The sequence below is a fragment of the Sinohyriopsis cumingii genome, chromosome 3, assembly GCF_028554795.1.
Source record: "Sinohyriopsis cumingii isolate HCF-2022 chromosome 3, ASM2855479v2, whole genome shotgun sequence".
Lineage (NCBI taxonomy): Eukaryota > Metazoa > Mollusca > Bivalvia > Unionida > Unionidae > Sinohyriopsis > Sinohyriopsis cumingii.
The window spans coordinates 35,538,490-35,561,870 of record NC_142963.1 but is presented as its reverse complement, the minus strand read 5'-3'; the positions used below and the strand labels follow the sequence as shown (position 1 = coordinate 35,561,870).

Below are 23,381 nucleotides of genomic sequence, written 5' to 3'. Positions count from 1 at the left end.
CTGGTTTTTTTCACTCCCATATGGGAGTACAGTAGTCCCCCTCATATAAGGCCACCCCTAATGCATCAGGGAAGTGGCCTTATAATGAGGGTGGTCTTTCTAGTGGGGGATGACAAATGTGAATAGTAGATACATAAGAAGAAAGTCACAAGTACATTTAATTCTAAAACATTTAACATTTTCATTAAAAAATCACATGCATATTGTGAAATAAATGTAAAACAAACTGTGTCATCATTTTCAAAAGAATGCTATGAATAACCATTGATATAGTTTTAAAACTGTCTTTATAATTATGTTACAGACCACATCATCTGTTACTTTGTTGGTAACAGTCTAAAAAACAAACCAGTCTCGTCACAATTAAAAATATCATTGCTGTCATATCCCCATCATATATCGTTTAGTCTTTTGTTCCAATCTTCAACAACTTCATTACTAACATCAGCTGATTCTCCACTAAGGACAGAACATTTAATATTGTGTCGCACTTGAAATCTATGCAACCATCTGTTACTTGCAGTAAAGTCGTCATATCCCAATTCAACTGACAAAATTGTTGCTTTTTCTTGTCATTCAAATCAGGATACAAATGTCTCCTGGCTCAAACAATCTTCCTTTCTCCATCTATTTCAACTTCCCACTTCTGCAGAATTGTTTCATTATCTTTCACGATATTGTTTATCTGAGTCATCCCGACATTAGTTTTCTGCAAGGATCCTCGACACCCACACCCTCCGTCAGTTGAACTACTTTCACTTTCTCTTCTAAACTGAGAATTTTTCTTTTCCTTGATGACATGTTGATCTTTTTGCAGTAAGTTTTCCAATGTTGCCAACTACAAGACTGATAAAACAATTTTGTATGCATCTAAACAAATTGCTGTGTGTTTTTAAAGGAAGTGATCTTGTCACGTGATTCATTAGTCGCAGTCTGGTACCCTATTGTTTTTATACATTTCTTTACACTAAGTGAGAGAAGCTAAAACGGCTTCGATATGTACCATTAACATCACGCAGATTTGACCTCGCGGCCATTAGGATTCGTAATTTTGACAATTATTGTCAGTAGTAATAGCCACTAATTATCAAAGTGAACAAGCTCAACATCTTACTAAGGGAAGCCATAAAGACTATCAAACCATTTTCCTGCTGATTTGGGTATTGTACATCGATACTGCCACTTCTCAGTTGTTACTACTGTTCAATAATTGTAATCTTAACAATTATCAGAGTGACTAAACCGGTAATCTTATGATAACACAGCAGTAAGGCTAATTGGATTACATGTACTTACCCTTTTGTATGGATTAAATGTTGAGTCTTTCTTGGTTTTTATGGAATAAATTTGGCTTCTCGTGATGCGTACATGATATAATATTAACCTTAGTGGTACATGTACTTTACTCAACACTTCTTTCAGTAACAAAAACCTGACATCAGGAAACAGAAATCTGATTATTTAACATACGTTATGAATAAAATACTGGTTCTGGATACATATTCAAAAAAAAGACGGCCACTTGTGAGGGGTAAATTTTATATTATTGCACTAATATGCTGGTCACGTTAGCCGGGTGACCTTTCACGAGGGGTACTTTTGAACACAAACTCGTCGGTGCCAACAGATTCTGGCCGTAAGGAGCGGTTCGCCACTGGTCAGGAGGGCCGGTAAAGAGGGGGGACTACTGTACTTATGTTGTTAAAAGGTGTATCATTGCGTGTGGCCATAGTCAATGACAATTTTTTATAGGTAAACTGTCTATATCAACATTGTTCAATGGCCCTTATAACCCATTTGTTTTTTATGATTTTATATTTTAGGAAAACTAGATACAGGTATTTATTGTTTAAAATACATAAATAAAACTAATCCACCCGTTACACATTAAAAAAGAAAAAGGTCAAAAATTATTATATAGCTTATCACTGACTCAGTGTCACAATGCTTTTGTATCTCAGCTTTATTGCATCTTGTTAATTTTATTTCATGTCTAGTTGGTGGTAAATGAAAATGGGTCATATCAGCTTTTTACAATGTCCAGTTGGTGGTAAATGAAAATGGGTCATATCAACTTCTTACAATGTCCAGTTGGTGCTAAATGAAAATGGGTCATATCAGCCTTTTACAATGTCCAGTTGGTGCTAAATGAAAATGGGTCATATCAACTTCTTACAATGTCCAGTTGGTGCTAAATGAAAATGGGTCATATCAGCTTTTTACAATGTCCAGTTGGTGCTAAATGAAAATGGGTCATATCAACTTCTTACAATGTCCAGTTGATGCTAAATGAAAATGGGTCATATCAGCTTCTTACAATGTCCAGTTGGTGCTAAATGAAAATGGGTCATATCAGCTTTTTACAATGTCCAGTTGGTACTAAATGAAAATGGGTCATATCAACTTCTTACAATGTCCAGTTGGTGCTAAATGAAAATGGGTCATATCAGCTTCTTACAATGTCCAGTTGACGCTGAATGAAAATGGGTCGTATCAACTTCTTACAATGTCCAGTTGGTGCTGAATGAAATAGGTCATATCAACTTCTTACAATGTCTAGTTGGTGCTAAATGAAAATGGGTCAGATCAACTTCTTACAATGTCTAGTTGGTGCTAAATGAAAATGGGTCATATCAACTTCTTACAATGTCTAGTCGGTGCTAAATGAAAATGGGTCATATCAACTTCTTCAATGTCTAGTTGGTGCTAAATGAAAATGGGTCATATCAACTTCTTACAATGTCTAGTCGGTGCTAAATGAAAATGGGTCATATCAACTTCTTCAATGTCTAGTCGGTGCTAAATGAAAATGGGTCATATCAACTTCTTACAATGTCTAGTCGGTGCTAAATGAAAATGGGTCATATCAACTTCTTCAATGTCTAGTTGGTGCTAAATGAAAATGGCTAGTTGGTGCTAAATGAAAATGGGTCATATCAACTTCTTACAATGTCCAGTTGGTGCTGAATGAAAATGGGTCATATCAACTTCTTACAATGTCCAGTTGGTGCTAAATGAAATAGGTCATATCAGCTTCTTACAATGTCTAGTTGGTGCTAAATGAAAATGGGTCAGATCAACTTCTTACAATGTCTAGTTGGTGCTAAATGAAAATGGGTCATATCAACTTCTTACAATGTCCAGTTGGTGCTAAATGAAAATGGGTCATATCAACTTCTTACAATGTCCAGTTGGTGCTAAATGAAAATGGGTCATATAAACTTCTTACAATGTCCAGTTCGTGCTAAATGAAAATGGGTCATATCAACTTCTTACATTGTCTAGTTGGTGCTAAATGAAAATGGGTCATATCAACTTCTTACAATGTCTAGTTGGTGCTAAATGAAAATGGGTCATATCAACTTCTTACAATTTCTTATTGGTGCTAAATGAAAATGATGCAGATCTGATGGCTAATATGGCTGCCACAGTGACAGTCTTAAAAATCTTGTTGTCACTACTCCTCCTGAATAGAAAATCATACTGGAATGGGGTTTTCATCAAAAGACTTTGTATTATGTTTAATTGGTCTTAAATGAAAACAGTGTTGGTCTGCTGGCCAATATGTCCACCACAGTGGCCATCTTAAAAATCTAGTTATTACTAATCCTTCTGAATGGAGCTTTTACTAAAGAAATTCTTATGCTGTCTGGTTGGTCCTAATGGTGATATTCAGTATACAGTATACCTACACAGTGGCCATCTTGAAAATCTTATCACTTTTTCCCCTGAATAAATGGTCATATCAGAATTCATTTTTCACTAAAAGACTTATTATGATGTCTAGTTGGTCATACATGAAAATGGTGCAGATGCATCTTCTAATTATGACTGCCCCAATAGCTACCAATCTTAAAAATGATATTATCACTACTTCTGGATGGCTGGTCATATCAACATTGTGCTTTCACTGAAAAACTTTTTGTCTCATTGGTACTAATAGAAATGGTGTCTATCTGATATTGAATATATCCACTATGTCATCCATTATGAAGATCCTGTTATTGTTACTTCTCCAGAAACAGAAAGTCATATCAACATGGGGTTTCCACCAGAAGATATTTTATGATGCCTTATTGGTTATAAATTAAAATGGTGCCAAGTTGACATGTGTTCTGTCCATCACAGTAGCTCATTGGAAAGTCTTGTTATTGCTGAAGTATATCAAAGATGTTTTCAGCACTCCACAGATATATGTAAGAAATGGTCTTATCTTTAATTCCTGGATTTTTTTTCAGCCAATAGGAAATCAGTATCAAGAGACTCTTGTTTTTTTTGTTTTTTGTAAATGTATTGTCCAAAAATAATAAACGAATAAATAAAATGCCAACTTGTATTGGGGTACCTTCAAGGTGTGATTGTGATGGGGACCTGGGCACTATGAAATAAAGACATCAAAGTCATGAATGACATCAAAGTCAAGGACATAAAGGGATTTTTCTAAGAAAATGTGTTATAGAACCTTCAACAGAAAAAGGCAAAGAAAGATAAAGTTATCAAGAGCAGTGTTGGTTTTGGATAACAAATAAGTAAATGACATGTACCAAGTATTTCATACAACTCTCTCTCTCTTTCTCTCTCTCTCTCTCTCAAATACACACACACACATACACACAGCAGACTCTGGTTATCGTGTTAACTGGTTATAAGAATCAGTTACATTATTTAATCGAACTATAGAGAACAGATTCAGATGGAGAGAATGTGCTATGTTTTCACTGCTTATTATAATCCGATTACCTATTATTAGAATAGGAAACAACTGTTGAGTACTATTTAAAACAAAGATGGCACTGATGATACTGGTTTTAAACTGATTCTGATATATGAAGTTTACCTGTAATTACCTGGGGTCGTTCAATCAGGAGTGTCTCAGTAATTACGACAAAAACTTGAAATCTTATGATGCATCAAGCTGATTTGAGACTGGATGCATGGGAAAGAGTTGTGATTGCAGAGACTTGTGATTGTGTATCATTTGTGATTATCAAAGCTTCCTGACATAATAAATATTTCTGAGACAGAAAACAGATAGAGGAAGTGTGAAAGTGAAAATGTGGACGCTATTTTCCCTCTCCTGATATCGGTAATATAATCTGTATAATCTGAACAGGTCTGCTGTTTGCTGTCAGTAGTTCAGTTGAGTCTTGGTATTAATCCTTACTGACTAGTGCTTCATTCTTTGATACTTTATGATTTAGCAATAGATATAAAACCATGTAGTAAGAAGTGTATAGACACAGGTCTACAGAAAGGTTGTCATTAATATGAGAAAGAAAATAGGATAAGCATTAGAAAAATGTAGGGCAAATACTATTGACCACCAATTGCTAATGTGGCTTTGAAAATATTCTCAGTATAAACTGCAGGTTACAATTCCAAAAAGAAAAGAAAAGTGATTAGAGGCTTATTTAAAAACAAGGATGAACACATTTTGAAATTGCAATAATAATAATAATAATAATTATTATTATTATTGTTACTGAACCTTTTAATATGGTTTTTTTCCGTGATGGTCCTTTCTGACCTGTTACCGTCCTTTATGGACCGGGCCTTTTTAACCCAGACCTTTTCCATATCAGTCCTCTCTGACCCAACGCCCTAAAATCAGCAGAAAAGTGAGTAATTATGAACAGACCCTACTGAAAAGAATTTAGACTGTTCAACCTTTCCTTCTTCATGGAATAGTCAACCAATCAAATGTCATTCGGAAGTGTTCAATGCAGAAACTTATAAAGTCAGCGTCCAACACAAAAAATTTCTTAAGCAGCTGCCATCTTTAAAATATCAACTTCTGGTTTGCACATAAATGACCCAGCAATTGAAATCAAATGAAGTTCAAACACTTTACGTCCATTACACTTAAAATCCTTGAAGGTTTACATTGTTTATTGATGGCGCTTCAGAACTATGATAATATTAGACCAGTGCAGAAGCTACTACCATGGAATTCAAATTTCTGAAATTTTCAAAACAATCATAATCCTGAATTCCAGCATGTTTTTGGAACTTAATGTGACTGCATTATGAATTTAATGTATCAAGAGTTTATATTTGATGTTAATTTTAAACAAATGAAAATAAACGTAAGAAATGGCATAATGGAATACCCCTGAAAGGCCAGTCAGTGGGGACATGAAAGTGAGGCTGTTTTATTTAGGATGGAAAGAGTTGCATCCCTTGCTGGACCAAGCTACTGGCTGAGACTCTTAGATCTAAGATTTTGCTGGATTACAGCAAAAGCCTGTTTTGAGTCAACTCTGAATTCAGAGACACTGCAGTGGCCTCTCAGGATTTTAGGGATCAACAACATCATTCCTGGCCATGTTACCAAGCCCTGTTAAGCTGGTGAAGATATATTCCCATTCTTGAAGATCCATGGCTCCTACTCTTAAACAGTTTAAACAATCTAAATCAAAATCAGCCCCAGTTTAAAAACCTATTCTCCCAGTCATCATTAGCAGTTTCCAGTACCCATCCTCCATTACTTTGACTGCTGGTTGATGCACAGATGAGCCTTTAAGAGGTATCTATCTCTCCGTTGGGAGATGGTGACTTGACTAGGCCTAATCCCCAATCAGGTGAAGTTGGATCTTCTCCCTTCTCAAAATTTATTTTATGTGGGGGTGAGCTTTCTTCTCTCAAGGAACAGACCATATTCCTTTTGAGAAAATCTTGTAAATACTGTTTTAGCAAAACTGGGCAAGAATTCATCTGATCATCTTTGTTTCTCTCTATCTCTCTCTCTCTCTGTGTCTCTCCCCCCCCCCCCAGGAGGCAGCTGCTATAGTTTCCCTAGTTTCATATGTGGTCCTTTATTTCTAGTGAACTGGGCATTTTCAAGACCCCCCCATTGGATCCAGGTTTAATCACCATCTGAGTTGGTGGAAGAATCAGGACAGAGTTCTGGCCAGAGTTCTGATTCATGCTATAGAACCTCACTCTTTCTCTTAAACCAACTCCTCAAAATTAGGCTGGGTGACTGACCAGGAGGCCAAGGGATTTGTCCAGTGGTCTCAGAAACAAGTGTCTCTTCATTTCAACAGTGTAGAAATGTAGACTCTTTCTAGCACTTAACAGCATTGTTGCATCATGGCTGATACAGACATCACATCAGTCATAGTCTACGGGAACTTTTTTATTGGAGATAAGTCTCTCATGGTCTGCATCAGTAGTTAGCAGAGACAATTTTTCATCTTTTGGGAAGGTCAGTGGTTGACTTGTTCATATTGAAGTTGAAAAACAAGGTATGTGTCTCTAATGCTGCCCCAGAGGGCTTATCTGCTGAACAGTCTTAGATAGAATGGACTATGCTGCAACCTTCACACCTTTCAGAATAATCTCTTAAGTCATGACTCAAGCTGATATCTCCCTGTGCCCCAGAGATTGAAGCTCAGCAATGATCCCGTTGAATTACTGCTGTGGATGGATCCACTGTCATAGCAAAGAGGGTCCCCCAACTCCTGCACAGCTCTATAGTCCCTTGGTCAGTGATCCCATTGAATTACTGCTGTGGATGGATCCACTGTCATAGAGAAGAGGGTCCACCACCACATGCACAGCTCTATAGTCCCTTGGTCAGTGATCCCATTGAATTACTGCTGTGGATGGATCCACTGTCATAGCAAAGAGGGTCCCCCACCCCCCTGCACATCTCTAGTCCTTTGATCAATGATCCCACTGAATTACTGCTATGGGTGGATCCACTGTCATAGTGAAGAGGGTCCCCCAAACACAACTCCTTCACCTTTATTCCTGGCTCATATCAAGCGATCTATATGCCCATACCAGTTTTGAGTAATGCTGACAAATGCTCCAAGGCAATCAACATCCAAAGTTTAGAATGCCATTTGGAGAATTTCTTTGTAATTGGTGCATACAAAATATGCCCACCCCCTGCAACTTCTGTTGCAAATTTTCTTCTTTTTTTCTATTTGGAAACAAAAAGATTATTAAGTGTCCACCATTAAGGGCTTTAGAGTAGCCGCTAGGTTTTTAGTGGGCTATACTACAGGGTCTGACCCACATTATTCAAGGTTAACGAGTGGTCTGAAGCGCTCTCACCGTTCCGGAACACTGCCATCTCACCTCTGTCTGCGTGGGTTCGAGTCCAAGGCTCAGCTAGCATGGGTACGTGGGAAAGCCTGCCAGTAGCTTCTCATGGGTCGGTGCTTCTTCCCTGGGTTTTCCAGGGTTCTTCCTCCACCAGTTATACTGCCGCCATGTGTAGCCTATCTTGCTGAAAAATGTCATTAAACCCTAAAACAACAGCAACAACATTATTCAAGAATTTTACCTTATAAAAATTTTTTATCCTCTCTGTAGTATTGGCAAAGGAATGTATTTAAATTTATGCTTTGCAATTAGAAAACACCCATTTACATTTCAGTTATTAGTAGGTTTCAGTCTCTTCTTTTCCAACTAAGATTCTGAAAAAAATTTCCTCAGCAACAAAATTATATAGTTATCTACTTGAACGCAGGTCACAGTTAGCATTTTCAAAAAAAATCCACTACCTAATGGAAAATAACCTTCTGGAATGACCCTGATGTTTACAAATTAAAAACCATAACCTGGCTTATGTAAAATACACTAAGGAAATTCCAAAACCTAGACCTAGACCCAAATAAACATTTACTTCTATTAATAATAATACTTATTTTAATCCCATACACAGACAGTATAATTTAGCAATGTATTGGTTGTTTACACACAATTCACTAAAAAAAAGTTAATTCTTTTCAAGCAAAAATGAACTCAGTTTTGGACAAGGTCAAGTCCAACATACAATGTTTCATTACAATAGCATGTAATGAAATTTAAAAAAATACTAACAAACAATGTAAGTTAAATATACATAACAAAAGACACATCTGATATTTTGTCGGCCTCATCATGAGGTTCATTGTTCAGAGTAGTTCCCTCCTAGTTCTCAGCACTGTTGCCCTTCAGTCTTGGTCTAGTCTAGGTCGAAGTGGGAAGATATTCTGATTGTCAGATGTAACATAAGGTATCAGACTGGAATCTTGTTTTCAATTCTAGACCTCCAATTACTAGAGGAGGAAGAGGAGGAAATAGTGTCCTTGACTTTTTACTCCCCCCAAAAACTACACATAAATAAAATTACCCTAATAAATATATATAATAGTAATTCTGTTTGTCATTTATTTGGTATTTTATTTTGCAGCCACAAGTTGATTGGGTGTGTGCTTGTAAGCTAAAAGACAATGAGGAGCGATGGTAGGTATTGCTAGTTATAGTAAAATTTTGTTTTCTTCTTTCATTATGATTAGTAACATGGCTATAGTAGAATCTGGATTGAACTTTATTGGGTGGGTTGTAATAATAAAAGGGCTGCCATCTCCATTCTATCCATCACGATACATGCTGATTTCAGGAAGTACTGCTTCTTTATGATGTTAGACAGCCTAAAATCAAGTAACTGACATGGCAAGACAGTATGGTAAAGGAGTGTATGAGAGCTTTTGCCAACAATAATTTTAACCAGCCTAAAATCACTTAACTGACATGATAAGACAGTTTGGTAAAGAGCTATAAGGAAAGCCATTATCAACAGTAATTTTAGACACTTTAAAATCTAGCAGCTGACATGACAAGACAGTATGCTGAAAGGCTGTAATGAAAGCCATTACCAACAATAATTTTAGCTGGCCTAACATCAACCAAGTGTCATGACAAAGGTAAAGAGCTGTAAGGGAAATCGGTACCAACAATAATTTTGCAAGGAGAGAATGCTACAAAACTGTCCAGTCAAAGGCAGCTTTCTGAAACAAAATCTTTGCTCAATACATAACCCTGTTCGTATTGTAAGTCATCATTAGTTGTTATTAAGTGTAGACCTCTGATTCTCATGGGTGCAAGGGCAGCAGTGGCATTATGAATTTCAAGAGGAAACAAATTTAAAAACAGCAATGCTATTTTAAATCAGATTGATTTCCAGTTTAATTAATAATTAATTGAATCGGTTGATTTTCCCACATTTTGTATGTGTATGAGCAAACATTTATTGCAGAAGTTATCAGATGTTCCTATTTGTAGCTAGAGAGAGAGAGATGACAGGAAAAATTAACTCTGGAATAATATAACAATGGACACAGGGACCATTTTTGTATCTCCCAGCTCGTGCTATAGCTGTTTTATGCACTATCAAAAGGGCAAACTTTATTCTGTGGGACAGTTTATTATAGAATCAAAATAACACAAATGATTCCCAGTATTAAATAGAAACATTTGAAAAGTAAATGCCATAGTTACACAAGTTAGACTGCATTATGGGTGAACATTTAGTGCAGAAACAATTGTTACCTACTGTCTGTGTTTGACATGGTAACAGCACTGAAGATTTAGTAGTATTGGCAATACTGTCAAGAGCTCTGAACCATAAGAATTAAAGTCAGCTTTATCAGTCATTAGGTAATTGCTTCATGTCTCCAGGAAAGTACTATAAAATCACTTTTATTGGTATGTTAATCGTATTCCTAGAATACATGAGGCAAAATGGTCACAACATTCAGTTTCTTGACTTTTCGCTTATTAGATATTGTCTTAAAATTTTATATAAATGTTTCAAACAGCCTAAATTCTTATGAAATTGACCATGTATGCTGATTTGCTATCAGACTTTGGTAAGAAGCAGTGTCACTTCCATCTGCCTGCATTTTTTTCCTTCAGTCTCTCCACCCTCAAGTTACTGCTGTTTAATGCAGATGCGTTATTAATGAAAGATGCTGTGTCAGTATTTATCAAACAACTGAACGTTCTGCAACTATTTTAGTACCATGACTATTTTATAGACTTGTTACCATCAGTGCATCGATTTACATGGCATACCAGTGTTAATGAACTGCATTGGTTTTACAAACTGAATTTAAAGATGCAGAAGTGCTTCTGTGGAAACCATAGGACCACTTCCACAATCCACAATTTAAGTACTGATGAAAATTTAATGTTTCTCAAAAGCACCAAAAAATAATGCCAGATTTTTTAAAAAAATTCACGGAATATTTTGTCTGGATAAATTGTTGTCCAGATAACCGATAACTATATCAAGAATAAATCTGTATCCAGGAACCATTAAAATAGAATGTGCAATTAAAAAGGTTAGCTAATCTATATTTAAATGATTGGTGTTGTACTGTATATTGCTGTATCAATCTTTGGATTTTTTTCAGTCATCAGGCTAGCATGATGAAATCTTTAACTGGTTTTATTTCGGGGGAGAGGTTTCACAACCCAAGGGCTGTACAGTTCTCATACTAATTCTCTTTGGCCTAGAGTGGCGTCATTTGAGTTTCTACTCTTTGTATTAAAAGTATATCTTTGTTTGCATGTACAATAAATGCTAAAAAAATATATAAAACTGCCTTTTTATTCATAAATCTCTTTATTGTTATCTTTGTTCAACCATCTTGATATTACATTTTTTTGCTCTTCACTAGAAATTGGAATGTTCTTAATCAAGTTAAGCAGCCAGACTGCACTGTGTTTAGCATTGGTAAACTTTACACTTGTATTATGACACTCAGTAAAATCAAATGCAGCATAGTTTTGTTTGTTTTTTTGGTTATAGGCAGGATAATTTTTCAGATCCTGAATTTTGGAATTAGAGAGACTGGTTCATTCATTAATAGAACCAGAGGAGATACTGTAAGAATTACTTCCCTTTGTAATCTAACTTTGTAATGTTATTGTCCAAACTAAGGTTCTGTAGCACACACACACACTCACATACACAAATAAAAATGAAAATCAGAGGTTTAGTCTTTGTAATTAAGAACTCAATGAGTTCCATTGGAAAAGGTTCTAGATTAGGAATTCTGGAACAGTCTAATCCATATATTTCATGTCCTTAAAGCCTGGATTTAAAAAAGTAAAATTTTTTAAATGATAATTACTAATATATTTGCTCATGTTTGTTTATATATAACATGTGCCCAATGCAAACATCGTAGGCCTAAATCTGCTATTGGATTATTTGAGTGATCATGGTGTACGCTGTTACTTCTGATTTCAAGTGAAAATCATAGGTCCTAATCTGCCAGTTCATTTTTTGGAGGCAGAGCAGACTCTATGTTTTTGAAATTTTGCTTCAAACTTTATATGTGTGAATATGACATGTATTATTCTTACTGGTACTCAAAAAATAAAGAAAATGATAATTCTTTTTTCCTTCCAAGTTCCACCTGTACAAATCTGTCTCCCAAAGCTCAGCTGATTCCACCTCTTCACTCCAATAAGAAGGTAAGATAACTAAATATCAAGCATCAGTCATGCAAAAAGTTTTTTCACATAACTTTATAAATCAAAAACAGTGAAGTCTTGTGTATCTGACTTTGATTCTCATGATGTCATGATATTCAGACTTACGTTTAATTTAAGTAATGTCAGGCATTGTGTGATTCGTGATTGATTTGAAATTTGCCAATCAGATATCAGAATTATTATGGTGAGTCTGAGTTTGTGAATTTTTCTAATTTTGGTGCTAGGTCACAAAACTTTCGTCAGCATAATTTTGTCAAGCCAGCCTTGTTAGATGTTTAGCATAGGGATAAACTTTGCATCCCTTCTTTTGGGGGCCTTGAGTGGCCGAGTGGTCTAAAGCGCTTTCCGTTATAGATCTGTCTGCGTGGGATTGAGTCTAGGATTCGGCCAATGTGGGTATGTGAGGAAGCTTGCAAGTAGCTTCTCGTGGGTCGGTTGTTCTTCCCGGGGTTTTTTCTGGGTTCTTCCTCCACCATTAATACTGGCTGCCATGCATAGCCTATCATGTGCTGAAAAATGGCGTTAAACCCCACAACAACAACCGCATCCCTTCTTTTATCCATGCATCACCTGTCCTTTCATCGATGCATCACCACCCTATTTTAAGCTCAGTGTTAAAGGTTTTTTTTTACTTTCATGCTAAATCAAAGTCAGGCATGACAAGTTTTTGTTCCAAAACCTAGGGATTTGTCATAAATAAAATTTTCATAGTAACATAGTTGTTTGAGTTATTATTTTTCAGGCCATCCATTTGAACCTGAAGAATGAGGGTCTCCAGAATATGTCCCATGTAGTTGTTGTATTTCCGCCCACACCTCATGGGGTAAGTGTGCCATATTATCTTGTGTGATTCATTCTTGTATTTAAGCTGCAGGCATCACTTTGGTAGAATATATCTAATAGAACTTAGAACAGAAACTATAGAAAATCCATCTTAGCTTCCCACATAGATGGAGTTTTCATTATTTACCTGATTGATAGATCAGAAAAGCTTGTTTTCACACCAATGTGTGCATAAGTGTTTGTGGGAGGGCTAATTAACATGTTGCCATGATGATTCTTGCTATACTATGTTTGTCACTAGCTTAGTCATCAAATACACTTCAACATCACTATGCATTGGAAACATTTCCATACTAGCTCTGAGAAGTGAAGATGTGACCCAATAGATGTTCACTATGTTTTTCAAAGTCTAACAGCAGAAGTGCTAAAATCTTGTCTGCTTGCTGAGACAGAAGTCATATGAGAGTGATTTTTTCTTGAATAGAGGGTTGGTACCAAATCCCATCAATCATTAGTCACTACTTACATGGGTGCCTGGTCAGCACCTTCTTAATGTCTAGCAAATGCTAAGTTCTAAGATCATTTGTGCCTTTTCTTCAGTTAAAGCATCATTGGGAGATTTCTTACCTCAATGAAGTATACTCCAGCTATTTTTCTGTCTTCATTATAGACAGATATTTACACTCATTTATCTTTATTTATAAACTTAACAGCACCGTCTTTATTGCTAGAATGATGGTCTGTAGTACTTTCAGTGCAGCCCAGTATTTGACCCTACTTGTGAGTTCTGTCAAGTAATTGATCATTTCTCACACAAGATCATTCTTGTATTTTTCTTCGGCTTTTTTGTATTTTTATAATATTCTCATCACAGCACGTTCAAAGTGACGATTTCACCTATATATGCTGTTGTTTTGCCCATTGTTTACAGGCGTCAACACAATGGACAAGATTCGGTACATGGGGCTGAGTGGTCTTAAGTTCTTGCCTTTGCAAACTGCTACACTTCTCATTTCTCTCTGTGTGAGTTCAGGTCTCAGCTCAACTGGTGTAGGTTATGTGAGAAAGCCTGCCAATAGCTTCCTGTGGATTGGTGGTTCTTTCCGTGGTCTTTCTGGGTTCTTACACCACCAAATATCCAACTGCCATGTATAGCCCATCTTGTACTGGAAAATGGCACTAAACCCCACAAAACCAAACAAACAAAAATCAGTACGTGGGGTGCAAACATTTCAAGTTGTCTGAAGATGACCAGTCTGATAGTATCAACTATATAAGGTTAGATTCCAGCCATGCATGTGGTTTGTTCTCAGGCTGGTCTGAGGATGAATGGGTGACATGTCAACTGGGAAACATAAGAAGCGCACAATTAAGGATGTAAATTCCATCAGTCTTGCCACCTGTGCCACTTTGATGGACAATTTCCTTTTTGACTGAATCCTAGCAGGTGGAAAGCTTGCCCATTAAAAAAAAATTCTTTAATCCAGGCCATCGCTAGCTTGTCACATGTTGCCAACACCGCTGTTGCCCATGCCAATTTAAACAGAGCAGATCTTCAGAGCACTACATACCAGGTCCATAAAGATATAGTATGATGGTCCATCGGAAACATTAGTAGACTCATATTGTTAAAACTGTGTTAAAGATATTTAAAAAAATGCACAAAAGAAGAAAATTAGGCACCAGATGCCAACACACTGCTTATCACACTACTCTGGCAAACTTTATGTCACTGACTTCTGGATCTGGATATGGGGATCTATTTTCCCAGTATACACAGCCCTGCATTCAAGATTCATAGCTCCCACCTAGACAGTATTAACATGGTACATCATCACAACTCAACCTTTCCTGGACATTCCTACTCCATAGATCTGATACTGCAGGGTTCCCACACTACTGGGAAATCAGGAAAAGGTCAGGAGAAATGATACTTCTTTTCCCGACTGAAAAGTCCTTGAATTTCTCAAATATTGATTAAAGTCGGGGAAAAACCTGGTATTTTCTGCCTCAACTTGATGCCCGAAACAATCAAGTAATTGAGTCGTAACTAAACTGATCTTGAGTTAAATTTATTGAGTTCTAACCAGAATATTCGGATTGTGCAGTTTAAATCATTTAGTTGCTTGCAGTAAACATATATGCTGAGTCAATCCAAATGCCCAGTGGATTAGATTCCTCTAGAAAACTTATTTTCAAAGTCAGCTCGATATCCATATCTTTCCTTACATGGAAGGTACGAAAACCAGTCTAGCATCACAAGAGGCCAATATGGTGGTAGCAAAGCCTAGCCGCTCACTGGATGGCGTTGCAAACTTTAAACGTTAGATTGAGTGATGCATGCATGAAATCGATATGAAAGTTACTTATTTTCTCAGAAATTGTGAGTGTTAAAATCGTTATGTCTTTAATCTGCTGAAAGACAAGATAAAACTACGTTGTTGATGAAGTGTGACCTGGTAGTCGAGATTTCCATTGCTAGTCGCATGAGTACACAAATCTAACAACCCACAATTTCAACTGTTGTAGAGAAAAAAAATTAAAAAATATTAAATGAAAGTCGTATAATGGTTGTAGTAAAAAGACAAAAATGAAAGAACACAAAATTCTCCATATTTATATATTCCGAGAACAACTTCTGGAGTTTTGTTGTATCACGTGACTATCATGCTGACGTGTGCTCTCTGCTTGATAAATCAGACTGGCCAGATTGCTGGTTTTTCAAAAAGTATTTGACTTTCATTTAATATAATTGAATTTTTGTACAACAACATTATAAAGGAGTTTGTTGTTGATTTCACATGACTATTGGAATTCCGATGTCATTTGAAATTTGTGAAGTCATGTGACTAGTAATGCAAATGGCGAGTACTGGGTCAGGTTTCATCTACGCCATAGTTTCTTCTTGTCTGTCAGTGGATTAACGATAGAACGATTATAATATTTGCCATTTCTGAGAAAATAAATCACTTTTTATCAATTTCATGCAGGTATGAGTCTATATAAGTTTAAATTTTCTAGGCCCGCTGGTAAGCGACTACCAAATGTTGCTACCGCACGGTGGCAGCAAATTCCAAATTTTCAATATGCAGTTGCAATTACCCCACATGCCAACATAAATGTCCAAATATGATAAATGGGGTGGGAATATTTGGAGGAAACACGGATTATAAAATGGATTGCTATTCGTTTTAAGCCAAATTTGTAGTCTAAATTGTTGAATCTCAGTGCTGGAATGAGATATGTCATCCCTTGTATTATATATTAAAAAACGACATGAGCCCCTGTATCAATACAGGTTTGGGGACTGGTTTAACAAATTACAAAAAGGCAAGTTGATTTTACTGAAAATTAAGTCCTTCTTTCTACAACAGTATATAATAGGAATCCATGAAGGCCAGTAAACATAAAACACATACAGCAGATGAGAAAATATTTAATGGACTTTTAAAAATTATGTAAAGTTCAAACAGAAAACAAGCGCACTTAATTTGGCTTGAATATTTATCACAGCATGCCATTTTGACAGTGCGTTGGTATACATAACACATGCCAAGCATGCGATTAACCATTAATTTGTGACAGATGCAACTGTTTTATAAACAAATTGGATAATAATTTAAACTATTGTCTCGTGAATAATAAAAACATGCTGTTAATATCATTTTATCGTAACAAGATTCATTGAAAATTTCTGTTAATTCCTTACTGGCCAAAACTACTGACATACTGGTACAGTGAAAAAGTACTGTGGTACATACCACTGGAAAAAATACCTGGATAAACCAGAATGCCAGTAATATTGCACACCTATCTACTCCATAAAAAAAGTAAACTTAAAATATTTATAGAAATATGCTTGCTGAAAATGTGTGAAGTACTGATGTATGTATTCTTTTATACAATTTTTCCTGCAGTATTTATTATAGCAGCTCGACACGTGTAGTCCTAGGGGTAGCCATTATAATGGCAGTAATGTCTTAAATAAATTGTTTAAGAAAGATGGCTTGATGAACTAACAGTAACATTTCTTAGCATTACTAGAATTTGAAATGTTTTTTCTAACCAGTTCTTTGATCCATCAATGCAGGTGATCATTATCGCTGAAGTGTATGATTCCATGGGCCGGCATTTGGTGAATTCTATACCTGGGCTATTTGAGATCATGGTGTCATTTCCAGAGAGTGTCCTGAAAGGTGTAATGGTTCTGGACCTTAATGAAGGCTCGTCATACTACAGACTAAGGTTAATGAATCTGAATAACGTGGTGAAAGCGTACACAGCTACGCTGCTGGTCTCCAAGTGTAAAGATGAAAAGCCAGGTACACCTATGTCTTTTCTCATTTTTTGATTATCACCACTTTTTCAAAGCGCATCAGGATATTGTGATATTCTGCCATCTGCCATCCATCTATTTGTAATGACTATGACGTAAGATATTTTCTTGCCAGACTTAATTTATTATATCAGTTTTAACAAGAAGATACATCATATAATTAATGGACTTTTCATTTTTTGTTGGGTGGGAACTTTGGAATATGCAATGAGAAGAGTTGGGGTTGGCACTGGCTTGTCACAGCAGTTGCTATTGTTTCATTTTTACATTGTTTTGTAAACTTTTTAAACATTCTGCTTCAGTTTCTAAAGTTTAATCCTTATTTTGTAACCCCAATTGCATAACAAGTTATGTCATCTTGCACACTGTGCTATTGACAGCTCAGATGTTGACATAACATGGTCTTTGAGGTAGAGCAAACAAGATAACACAGAGAAATCCATCACATACCTTTACATTTGCTGGAATCAAGAATTGAACCTAGGACCATAATGGTCCAAACAAGAGGACCCAGAGTAAACAAGAGAACCCAGGGAAATTAACCAACCTTTAATGGGCAACCACCTATCCGGGCATACTTTGGCATAAGGAATTGAACCTGGGACATTAGTGCAGCCAAGTTAGAGTACTGCTGCAGTACTATCAGCCCTGTGGTGTATTTCAGTTGCAGCAACTTTTACTTGATGTCAAGGGTCTTGGAGAGAAAGAAAAAGAATCAGAGAACTGGGGAAAAACCAACAGCCATTTAATGGCTGTATTAACTTTAAGTGATAACCCTGGTTGGGATAATGACATTTTGAGCCTTCTAGTCTTGGTTTTCACTTCAAGGACATGTCAGTGAACTTCAGAACTCTTGATCATTGGATAGAGATTAATTTCATAATTGTGGAAGAAGATGTAAAAGAAGTTTGGAAAAGTTCATGCTTCTGGAAAGTTTTAGCTGAAACTTGTGAAAATATATCATGTTTAATATGCTGACATCAGTACCATGTAGCAGAAGTAAAGCATGAATGATATATAGGGACTTCACTCTTTTTCTCTTAAAATCTGGCAGTGGTAGAGGTAGGATTCACAGCATTGGCTCATGTTACATATTCTCTTAATGTTCATCTGATAGGGAATGCATTCAAAAGTGAAAGCAAATTCTTTTAGTAAATTATGTTTCTTTGAGAATACATACCCAATCGTATTACTATTAACCTTCACTCACCTCCATGCAAAATCCTTGTTGATGTATTACTCAAGCATAAACCAAGTAAACAACCATTATCACCTTCCTTTGGTCATGGGAGGTAATGTGTAAGAGTTTGTTCCCTTTATTTATGTGGTCCATAGGTAAGACAAAACTTTTTTTTCCCATTGCTGGATTTGAGAGATAGCAGATAGTGCGGTCAGGTAAGTATTCTCAGTGAAACATAATTTACAAAGAAAATAATCAGTTTTATAAAAAGAGAAAAATTGAGATTTTTTTCTCAGGGTCTTTCGTCTAGCAGTATCGTTGGGTATTCCAGATACATATTTCAATATATTTGAAAAATATGAAGAAATTACAAAGTAATATTAACGATTGAAACGAATCTCAAACTTCAGTTTCTTTAAAATCTCTAAAATGATTAGAAAACATCGTTACATGCATGCAGGTCCATGTTTCACGAGACAGTCTTCAGTTTAATCTGAATCTTCTCAGTTCTGACTTCATTGGCACCTAGGATGGGATGATGTTACTGAGTGTGGGCATGATCCCATCCTTCATTATATTCCTATCAAATGGCAAAGCTATCAATTAAATTTCAATCTTTCTTGGAGCTCGTACAAGACTTCAGGTCCCACATCCACCAGTTTTGGTCACTGCTATGTAACAAGGCAAGATATCAAGTATAATGAAACCAATGTCTTGATAAACATTTTTCAGAAATCTTTTTTGGTTTTAAAACAACAATCATTTAGATGAAGAAAACGCTTTTTGCATTATTTATTGAATAGCAGATGTCATGAAATGTGTTTTGTTGTTTTGTTTCATATCAGTGGAAACTGAAGGAAGTGTTCTTCACTTCAACATACCTTGGGTCAATGAGGACACGTACAAGTACATGAAGTAAGTATTTCAACTGATAAACCATTATAATGCAACATGACATCTGCATTTTCAGTGTAACAGGCAAAGATACTTGAAAGGAGTTAATAATAATCAAACCTCTGAATATAGTGCCATCATTTTCAAAGAAAACTCGAGGATTGTTTTTATTTTGTCCTTCCGTGCATGCACCCATCCATGGATTTGCACATTTTAGCAAATATAGTGCCAACTTGTTAAAATTATGTATACATGCATGCAGACATATACAGTGGTCCCCCTCATGAATGCCCCCTCCCCCCAAACAGTGGCCACACACTTTTTAAAGCGAGAATCCCTTGGCACTGATGAGTTCATGTTCAAAAATACCCCTTAGGGAAGGCCACCCCTCTTCTGTGACCAATGGGCAGCATATTAGTGCAAAATTATCACATTTACACCTTACAGGCGACCACATTTTATTTTAATATGTATCCAGAACCAGTATATAATTCGTACAGTAAGGTAAGTAATCCTATTATGTTTTACCTGCTGTCAGATTTCATTACAGAAAGAAGTTTTGGCTGAAGTAAATGTACCACTATTACTAATGCCAGTGTTTACAGGAAATTGGGTCAACAATGTTGTGATAGAGTTTTGGATTTCACACAGTGGTTGATTTTCTTTTTGTTGATGATTACGAACAGATGTAATAATCAAGATGATACACTCTGGAGTAACATACAGAGAGAAATTAACCTTAAGCAAAACAGGGTACCAGACAAAGACCAAACAATCATGTGACAGTACATGTATCACTTCCTTTATAAACATGGCATTTTGTCTACTCTGCAAAAGTTTTATCTGCATAATTAAATTGCAGCACTGTACAATTAGCAACATAGGAATAAATCGTTACAAAACTTTAACTTGTCATCACATAAATGGAGAATTAATACTTTAGAAGAAAAAGCTAAAATTATTCAACTTGAAGACAATGGGTAGAGTTCATGAGTTCTTGCCAAAAAATACTATGCTGGGAAATAAATAGCATTGTAAAGGATAAGGAGAATATTCTGCAGCTGTGGAAAAATTGAGTAATGGAAAGAAATTTTTTTAAAATGCCAAGCAGTGTATGGACCAAGATTTAAATGATATTTTTAAATGGTTTTGCAATCACATGCCAACAATACCCCCACTAGCATTTCACACTTAAGAATAAGAACTAAGAATTTTTTAAATGAAGATATTAAATGCTTTGAAGTTATATGTAGGTTTCTTACTACATACACATCTGTCTCACAAATATAGTCCACTCTGGGTAGACCACTCGACTTATGCTGCCACTTTCACAGTGCAGAAGGGGTGGCCATGTAAGAAGGGGACCATTGTACATATCTTAATTTGAATGATCTCTGAATTGTTCCCAGTCACTTTGGGGGGGATAGTGTTCACGACTTGCTAAAATTATACTAAAATCTTACCATAAGAAATTGTATTATGTTATTTGGGGATGGGTGACTACTTTATAGAGCCAAGCATCAAACACAGGACCACAAAGGTGTGAATCACATGTGTTACCACTACATCATACAAGTCTCAAGAAAACTCCCAAAACATCCTGGCCTCTTTTACCTTGGTCCAGAATAGCAGCTATTACAGAGGTGACTAAGCAATTATTAAAAAAGCATTGATTGCTTTTTGATTGGTCAGGATTCTAACAGAACATGCAAATACATTGTTCAGATGGTTCAGTCTGGGACCTGGGCATTTGTCCTAAAGCTTGCCAGAACATCAGGACAATCAAGTTAGTATTAGGACATGAATAGAATTATGACATTAGGGACACTTCAACTGATTATTGATTGTTGCTTGTGAACACAACTCAGATTCTTTCATTAGTGAATTCAGTGCAGTTTTTGATAGACTCCTAAAAACATCTTTAAGTTGAAATACAGCTTGAATTCTTCTATTTTTATTCATAATTTTTTTTAAAACAGCTCAACAGACAAATTAAAACTCTTTTGTAAACAGAGTACAATAATTATGAAATGTGAGAATTAGTATTTTTTTCTTCTATATACAGTTTACAAACAAAACATTGATTGATATGGACAGACATTGCAGTTTCCTGCAAATGATAATTTAAAATATACCATGTTAGGTGGATACAGATTTATTTTAGCTGTGCTATTGTTAATCTTCAAATCATTAGTTACCAATATCTTGTTTAGTTTTAAAATAACTGCTTTATGGAATCAGAGATTGGCAGAAGGATAATAAAATCCAATTCACCTCCTTTACTAGTGGACATTTGCACATCAGAGTTAAATATGTCATAGATGATGTGACCACAAGTTCATAACCTCATACATTGTTGCAGATAGCAGTGCAGTTAGTAATATTTTATTCTATTGTGCATGTTCTGCATACAATTTAGTTAGAAAGGCATGTTGTTGGCCTTGACACAGTAGATATTGCTTGTAAAACTAATTACCATTAGTTAACAGGTGATGTAACCTCTCTAGAGTGCAAACAAGCACTGGACCATCATGTACTGTTCATGAAAACTTCAGATTGGTCTTAGCAAGTAAATGATGTTTTTAAACGAGGTGTTATATTTTAGTCAATCTGTCAAATTCCCCAATGGAAAAAATTTGTTCCAAAATGTAACAAATGTTGGCCATTGTTCAAAGACTGATGCCAATCTGAAACACTGCAGTATGGAATGGTTAATAAGCAGTCATTGCTTATTCTCACCCATGCAACAGAGAAATGTAGCTGTTGGGTGTGACAAATAATCTGTGTCTGTGTTTACACCAAGACAAGGAAATCCCAGTCATGGCATAGCCTTTTGGGGGTAGGGGGCAAATAATGTGACCCCTTGACTGGGATTTCCTTGTCTCAGTCCAAACCCCAATATAGATTATATTATCTATTACTAGAGATGCAATAAAGGGGCAAAAACCTTTAAAAGAAAATTATATTTAAACAAAATAGACAATATTGGATGCAAGGTTGTTAAAGAAAAAAATAGATTGATGAAGGGAGTGAAAGTGTGAAAAAAAACAATGTTATGCGTAATGTTTAAACTCACTTTTCTAGGTATGGAGAAAGTGGCAGCTTGTCCTTAAAGTTACAAAGTGGACCCACAGATGACCACAAAGATAGTATTGTGATAAACATGTACCTGGACCCTACCTGTGAATACCAACTGAAGATCTTAGCCTCCCTCAAGGAAATGTTTGGTCAGGTGAGTTAACTTATTTATACTTGGAACCTCTTCCAGTCTGTTCCATAAAGTGTCTACACTGGCAACATTACAGGTAAGCTCTGTTTGGGCTGGTGGTGTGTGACAGCCAAACCAGGAGCTAGTTATCAAAATTGTTGTACAAAAACTCTGTGTTGATAGTTGCAAACACTGAAGCATTATTTGTGGAGAAGTAATTTTACATAAACTGGGAGGAAATGGAATTCAGAATTTCATCTGTGTTAGGTATTCTAAGTATCATTCAGAACTTGTTATGTGACATCGCTGCATCCAAAATAATGTATAAAACAGCACCATTGAGTGCATGGTAGCAGTCAAATGGCTGATTCAGTCTGGAGTAAAGCAACTCAGTTGTCTAATACCTCGAAACCTTGCAACAACTGAAAATTCAAACCATCATTCTGGGCTCACATCACATAAGTTTTAGTTTTCAATTATACTGTACTGATAATGTAAATTCTTTATTAATTAGATAAAGAGTTTGAAACATACAAAATTCTACATAGAGTTGTACAGTATTACTAGTATGTCCATTTACTGTGGTCATTTTTTCCTGTTGGTATTTATCATAGTACTTTGTCACTCTACCGGTTTAAAAGTAGTTTCTGTCAGTAAGGAATTCTTGAATAATCTTGCTATGAATTTTTTTATTTTAA

General features: G+C 35.9%; 1 protein-coding gene across 1 annotated transcript in view; it reads left to right on the top strand.

The window, feature by feature from the left end:
* LOC149802674 (GPI inositol-deacylase-like) overlaps positions 1–23,381 on the top strand; it is a 205,915-nt gene that overhangs the window by 65,682 nt on the left and 116,852 nt on the right. The window contains exons 15-20 of the mRNA XM_089952048.1: positions 9,188–9,240; positions 12,198–12,261; positions 13,025–13,105; positions 17,156–17,387; positions 19,427–19,496; positions 22,560–22,707. Of these exons, the coding sequence (XP_089808174.1) occupies positions 9,188–9,240; positions 12,198–12,261; positions 13,025–13,105; positions 17,156–17,387; positions 19,427–19,496; positions 22,560–22,707 (648 nt within the window). The remainder of the gene's footprint in view (positions 1–9,187; positions 9,241–12,197; positions 12,262–13,024; positions 13,106–17,155; positions 17,388–19,426; positions 19,497–22,559; positions 22,708–23,381) is intronic.